Source organism: Zophobas morio, unplaced genomic scaffold (genome assembly GCF_036711695.1).
Source record: "Zophobas morio isolate AGI-343-1 ecotype UQ-CSIRO unplaced genomic scaffold, CSIRO_AGI_Zmor_V1 ptg000006l, whole genome shotgun sequence".
NCBI lineage: Eukaryota > Metazoa > Arthropoda > Insecta > Coleoptera > Tenebrionidae > Zophobas > Zophobas morio.
In genome coordinates, this window is record NW_026972111.1 from 16,697,088 (window position 1) to 16,704,561 (window position 7,474).

Genomic DNA, 7,474 nt, shown 5'->3' on the forward strand with positions numbered 1-7,474 from the left:
GCAAATTGACAAGTTCGGTGACAGACTCGGCCTGGCCTAACTGGCCCCCCCTGACGAGCCGCCACTGCTGAATGAACTAAATGGTTTGTCTGGAACAGATAAACTTCTTGCATAATCATAACTAAAAAAAATTATAGTTGTTGATTTAAACAACAGTTGAAAAAAGAGATCATTTACCTGGGACTTTTACTACCATGGTACAAAAAATCCCGCTTCTTCAAAAAAATTATGAAATTTGATTATGGGATTTTCGTCTTCTCATAAGCGCAAATTAAAAACCAGTGGTGTAATTAACACCCCGCAAATTCCAAATGTCGACAATATGAAATATATTTAAAGCAAATAAACAACGGAGAAAAATGTAGATATTCTCAATTTCTCAGCAGGTAGGTATGTACATGTTCCACTGTTTATGTTTATATTTCGAAAAAATTGGACAATTATCACGTTCAGATCAGCAGTTAAAAATAATAAAATTTTCCTCAACGCAGAGAAGAGGACTGATTAATTAATAAAATCACACTCAATGATGTATTTTCCAAAAACACTCATAAATTTGAAGAACAATTACATATTCGGGAAAACTGTAAGATGACGGGCAAATTTTAATCAACGATTTACCATGCTTCCTATAACCGTAAAATATTTGGAAGATTTCACAGCATTCAGTTTTTACAATTCCAAAATTAAATTGTAAAATATTGTTATAAAATTTTGTTTTCTTTTCCAAAATCTGAATGCCAAAGGTAAAAACTCAACACGAATTCGTTTTTGTATCGCACGTCCAGCCTCTCCCCAAGCGCTTTCGAGCCATCTTCCCTCCTCTTATTCTACCTCCATGCTATAACCTTAAAGCTTTGACAAGATTTCAAGGCATTTGGTTTTGCAATTTCAAAGTTAAATTGTACAACACATTTTTTCCCCAAAAATCTGGATATCTAACATAAAATCTCAAGACGGATTCTTCACATGCAGGAGTATGTAATTCTATAAAATGTAAGTATTCATTAAAACTGTAAAATGACGTCTTCATTTTTTAGAGGTGCATCAACGAAAAAAATTTGATTGACGATTTAACATGCTTACGATACCTTAAAACGTTTGCAAGTTTTCAGAACATTCGGTTTTGTAGTGTCAAAGTTAAATTATACAAAATCACTTGACATACACCTTGTAAAACTTTTATGACTTAAGCAGCTTAAGCCTAAGTACCCTTATAAGTCAAACTGGCTATTGTATAACTTAACTCAGTTCACACATACCTAGTAAAATTTTACAGCTCCATTATGGCAACGATAGACAGTAATAATCCTTGTGATTCGGGTCCATTATTATATTAAGGGTGGTTTGGTGGTTTGACTCATAAAACTTTTACAAAGTGTATGTCAAATTTTCAAATGAGTTTTGTAGTTTCTCCAGTTTTATTTCGGTTTTATGACGTGTGGAAGTTAACTTTCTTAACAATAGATTATTACTGCCGGTGATGGGACAGTCATAAATAAGAATTTAATACAGTACAATGGTAATGGTATAGCCCCTAGAAATACATAGTCTGTGACATAGTACCGTCAGCCATTGTTGTGAGAGTGGAGTAAATGCAGTTGGTAACGCAAAAAATTCCCCTGGTTTGGAACCAAATTGTGTCAGTAGAGAGTTGACAGTGCGTAAACCGTTGTTGTCACGTGGCCTTGGCGTGGTATTTTTGTTTAAAGTCAATTAATTGTCAATTAATATAACTAATAATTATTAAATAAGATTTTATTGATTAAATTGTATATTTTATTCAAATTAAAACTCCATATTTTGTATATAAACTATGTACAAACTTTAAATCCAACATAAAACCATTTTAAATTTCGCGGTCTGTCAAATGGTGTTTATAATTTTTGTTTTTGTTAAGTTTCCGCCAGGTTTGCTCCACGGTGACGATACCAGAGATAACCGAATTAGAACTGGGGACTATAACTTACCGATATTTTCACTCATTTAATAATAATTTGAGCGTAATCTGTGATTTGAGTGTGTCAACTGTCAACCTCAAATTAAAAAATTTTCGTTTTGGTAAATTTCATCCATGCGATTGGCACTACCGTGATGTTTAGTTTCTGTTGGTAACGTTTTATCGTTTTCGTAATGATCTGTCATTTAATCCAATCTAGAAACATTCCAAACGAAGGTGTTGCTGCGTAATAATCAGTAGCCATTTATCAGTTATTTACGGCAGTTTTTATCGATTCGTTTGTAAATACGTGGATGTGGTTAGTTTTTAGGTGATTTAACAAAATGAGTGAAGCAGTGACGGAACCGCAGTACGACGTGGGTGATGCCGTTTTGGGCCAATCATTCGTATCATATACAAATTATAATTTTGAAAACTCAGCTTTAGAGTTAGCTCGATGTCAGTGGTCCAACTATGCGGACCAACATTATATGAAAGGGTGCAAGTGGTCGCCCGATGGGACTTGTCTGTTGACGGTTGTCCGAGGTGCTGGAATGCACGTAATGGAATTACCACAAGATTTGTACTCTGGAGAGACGTTAATGAATAGTAGGCCTATTGTGGCCCTCAGTCCTGCCGTTAGTGTGCCTGAAAGTGGCTTAATATATGATTGCTGTTGGTATCCAGGAATGAATAGTGGAAATCCAGCAACTTGTTGGTATGTTATTTTAATATTGACGTTAATTTAACCATTATATGTAGTAAGACACGAATTATTCGGATTATTTATTCATTTGGATAACAATCAATAATCCTTAATAACTTTCAAATAGATGTCCTTGAGATACTGTCACTAGTTCACTATTTCTGTTTTATACATCCTGCAAACAATGCCTTTGGACTTTTGTCTCTGAATACTAAAAAGTAAGATATAAATAATAAAGACGGCATTCCAACTTGAAATTTGTAAAGTGAAGAGGTATTTTTGACAAACAAAAAATTGTAATGAGAGATACATATTTAAATATACAAAATGAACTTGATGAATGAGTAAATAGTTTGAGAATTGGTTATTTTCACATGCAAACGTGTACCGTACTGTTGTTGTACATGGAAAGTCCCTTTCAAATTGTATACATACTTCATTTTTATCAGTTTGACGCGTCGGCATGATACGAGTAATGTAACATGTAATAGTTATTTTAAAAACAAGTGTACAAAGCTGTATCTTATGAAAGGGTGTGCGTTATGTTACATTTTCGCAGCTTTTATTAGCACGAATTTTCAAAGAACGATAATGTTGAAAAAGCAAAAAAATAATATTCATATTTCCGACATTTCGCATTTAAATGGCTAAAAATACAGCATGACAACCCACCAATAGCTAATATGAGGAAACTGAAGTAACAACATAGTTTCACAATCTTTTCACAATGGTGAAAAAAAAAAAAATAGTTTTTATACTCAATTTTCACAAGCATGCAAGTTTACTATTCATGTGATGGAGAAATGAGTTGTAACTGTTAATGTTAATGAAACCGAACGTTGCAGTTTGTTCCTTTTCATAACTAACCATGGAAATTGTTGTCTCTAAATCATAAAATTCAGCCTTCAAATTATGGACTTTTTTATGGCTTAAAATAGTGCAAGAAAGTAGGTTTTTCTCCAGTAGTAGCCAGTTGCTTTTAAAAAGTACCTATATAGTTTTTATTTTTTTTTGTTCCACATTATTTTTTATGTACGCACAAATCAGTCACAACTGCTTATGATTGTTATGAATAAAATGTTTTTTTTTTTTTAGTTGGTTATCGAGCGGTCATGAAGGCCCTATCCACTTGTGGGACGCTTTCACTGGAAATTTGCGGTGTTCCTACAGAGGGTACAACAGTGTCGATGAACTGGAAGCTGCAATAAGCGTAACTTTTTCAGCTGATGGTCAGAATGTATTTTGTGGTTACAAGAAGAATGTTAAAATTTTTAGTACGGGTCGACCAGGACGGGAGTTCGTTGAATACCCAACAACCCATCCAGCTTCGTGTTTGGTGGCTAGTCAAGCGCAACCTGGCGTCGTCGCTATAGGTAAACTTTATTCACACATGTATGAGTACACATTTTGTAATGGTAATATTCCAAGGGCATTGTAATTTTAAAATAGTTTAATTACAATTTAAAAAAACATGTTTGCTGCTTACGTAAAGAAACGTGCGTGAAAAATTAAGCTACAATTAGCATTTTTTATCAGTGTCCATGGCATATTTACATAGAACATTTATGATTTTTTTTTGCAATATTTTTACATACTTATATTTTTTGCTTGCTCCAAAATTCATAACTATTTTCAAAATTTTTGGCATATTTACTTCAGTATTTATGCTTTCTGTTACTACTTAATTCTTCTATCAGAAATAAGTTTCTATCTTTGGTAAATAGGTAAACGTAGCATTAAATAACATGAGCGACAACTAAAAGTAAATTTTATAAGCAAGGCGAAAAAATAAACCGCTTTTGTTGGAGTTTTAAGTGATTTTTTATGTCAATATTTCACGTATTGCAGGTACGTGGAAAAACACAATTGAATTGGTGGCTCAGAGTGATGGCACGTTCCGCCACCTGTGCAAGCTGACTGGTCACCGAGGAGGAATCACATCCATGGTGTTTTCTTTGGACGGATCCCGCCTATACAGCGGCGCGAGGAAGGACAAAGAAATTATCTGCTGGGATCTACGAGTAAGACCGTTAAACCAACATTCTAATTACAAAAAGGAAAACAGCTTCCAAACGAATAAATTTCATTGTTAACGTGAATAATTTTCAAGGTACCGGGCCGACCCATGTTCTGTTTGACCCGTGAGGCTAATACCAACCAAAAAATCAGTATTGACCTCTCCATGTGTGGTAACTGGCTCGTCTCGGGGGGCACGGATGGTAAGGTGCAAGTATGGAATGTTCACGATAGTACCTATCCAACTGTTCATATGCAAGTGAGTATTAGACTTCACTTTTTTACCACGTAATTATTTCATGTTTTCAGTACGTAAGTTAAGTCACGTTTCTATTAAATAGCATTTTTTTTTATTAATAACACCAATTGTATTTTTTCTTGTTTTGTCTTTCACCAACAGTTACAGATTCCCAGGACACTAATATTAGTTAATTTTATTTCACATTTACTTTTTCATTTTATTTTATTTTTTTTTTTTTATCTAAAATAAATTAAAGTGAGGTCCTTAGGAACAGTGACAAATTCAACTCTTGGTAACTGTGAAAACTTGGTTGGAAGTTATAATTAATTCCAAGTAAATATTTTCAGATGCCCCTGCATAGTGACAGTTGTAATGGTGTAAGTTTACATCCTTATCGACCGATACTTGCCACCGCCACTGGACAACACCATACTTTGGATCCACTGCATCATACTAGGACAGCGCTGGTTTATGAGAACGCATTGTGCATGTGGTGGGTTGGACAACAACAAGAAGACCCTGATCTACTGGCGACCATCATCAAAGCTGCAACGAACTCTTAGAAGTGATAAGTTTGTGTTTTATTTTGCATTTATGTTAGTGGGGGGTGCCACATCACAATCTAGTTGATAATGTTGTGTATTGAATAAAGTATTTTCACACTGTTTACGACTTTATTTTATCACGTCACTGAATAGCAAACAACAAAACGAAAACCTGAAATTTTTATATAAAAAATACTCCATCTGTCCGAAAATATGGATACATTTTACAAAATTATTATAATTAACGAGTGATGACCAGCAATTATAATGAAGTTATTCTGTTTGCAACTTGTATAATGATGGAAAATAATATAAATAGTGGACTGAGATTTACTTCGTTTTTGTTAAAAAAGTGACCAAGAAAATTACTACAATAACAACAAAATAAATCGACACCCGCTGAATTTAAAAAATAAGAGATTTTAGAAATAGTAATTAAATTAAATCAATTATTTATTATAATAAATAATAATAATGTATTATAATAATTTAATTTATTTAATTTTAAGTATAAAATTCCTCATCTTAATAAATCCAAACTTCGTCGTGAAGGAAAGTTACTAACGAGATTGGTGTATTCTCCAGAAGCTCTAAATAAAGTCCCATTGCATATAAATTGAAATGCATTGTCGTTATAATAGTATTATTAAATAAAGTTACAAATGTATACCATATTTTCGGACGGAAAGAGTAATAATTAACAGAAATGAAGAAAAATGGAGACAATTATCCAATTATGTTTTGTCTAGCAATGAAAACATACGTGTAATATTTTTTTTGTTTAATTAATAAAAAGAGACGCAGGATTATGCCCACGAGAACACATTTGAGGTCCATAAAAGTGTGTTCTTGTCAGTTCTTGCTGGTTCTTGTATTCACATTTTCATCAGTTCAAATTTGAAAACAAAACGGATTGCTAATACCCAAAGTCCCTAATATAGGGACTTTAGCATGGAGGTAAGCATAAAATATCTCCACTATTGCATGATTTTCTACAGGACAGGAAGGAGCGTCTCTCATTTAATTAATATTAAAGACACGCCGGCAAAAGAGTTCCATTAATATTTAGTCACTCGGAATATCTATTCATGTTTGTTATAAAATTCAAACTCGAACACAAAAAATAAATGACTGGTGATCTAGGGTTGGCAGCCCTTAGATGATTCTGTCGAAGAAAGACAACGGTCGAATCACGTCGAATGGTCGAAGACTTGCGCAGACATGTTTGCAGAAATGTTTCGCGCTTGAAAATCATGATTTCAAACAATATGTGCCTAGAAAATAATGAAAATGATTTATTGTTTCACTGGTTCTTAGATATTAGTACTAAACGTGGAATGTATAAGGAACCAATTCTTGGAGTGAATACTGTCAAATTATTTAAACAAATTTGCGATGCATTTGAACAAAACGCCCACGTCTTCATTTTAGCTGTTGAAGTGGCAGAAGATTACATTAGGGCGAAGAAATCAGATAAACAGAAGATTAGCGATCCTCTTTTGGCCGCCGTGACGATCAGTTTCTTATGCCACAAATCAGAGGGAGCACCAGAAAGCCTAAAAGTGAAGCATGTGATCGACCTGCTGTTTTATTTGACACAAAAGTGGTACAGTCCAACTCAAGTTCTGTCAATGGAAGGCGATGTAATCGTTACATTGAAAGGGAATTTACCAATTACAACAGCACTCAATGATATGGATATTGTTATAGAGAAGTATATGTGTGAAACAAAGTTAAAAGCAAATATTCGCCCTTTATGTTTGAAGATTCTTGAGTATGTTTACATGGAACGATGGAAGTGGTTTCAAGAACTCAAAGATGTTTATTCACAAAATAGAGATTGTGTAATTGTTTTTCGCCATTTAATTGCTTCTAAATTTTATATTCCTGTTAGTATTTTAATAGCTGCTATTGAATTAACACATTACCGTCATATTTTGGACATTGATGTGATTCTTGCTGATGTTTCTAAATTCACGAAAATACACGAGGATCATGTACGAATTTTAGCGGCCAAAATAATTGAA

General features: G+C 33.6%; 1 protein-coding gene across 2 annotated transcripts; it reads left to right on the plus strand.

Moving 5' to 3' along the window:
• Positions 1-2,088: 2,088 nt before the first annotated feature.
• LOC135123712 (telomerase Cajal body protein 1 homolog) lies at positions 2,089-5,567 on the plus strand. Of its 2 annotated transcripts, none has more exons than XM_064048571.1 (5): positions 2,089-2,657; positions 3,741-4,018; positions 4,494-4,666; positions 4,756-4,920; positions 4,971-5,194. In XM_064048571.1, the coding sequence occupies exons 1-5, from the start codon at positions 2,284-2,286 to the stop codon at positions 4,980-4,982; spliced, it is 1,002 nt and encodes a 333-aa protein (XP_063904641.1). In that variant the 5' UTR covers positions 2,089-2,283; the 3' UTR covers positions 4,983-5,194. The 2 variants fall into 2 exon arrangements, with proteins under 2 accessions (XP_063904641.1, XP_063904640.1); XM_064048570.1 differs by lacking the exon at positions 4,971-5,194 and adding an exon at positions 5,250-5,567 and having other exon boundaries at positions 2,099-2,657.
• Positions 5,568-7,474: the final 1,907 nt, after the last annotated feature.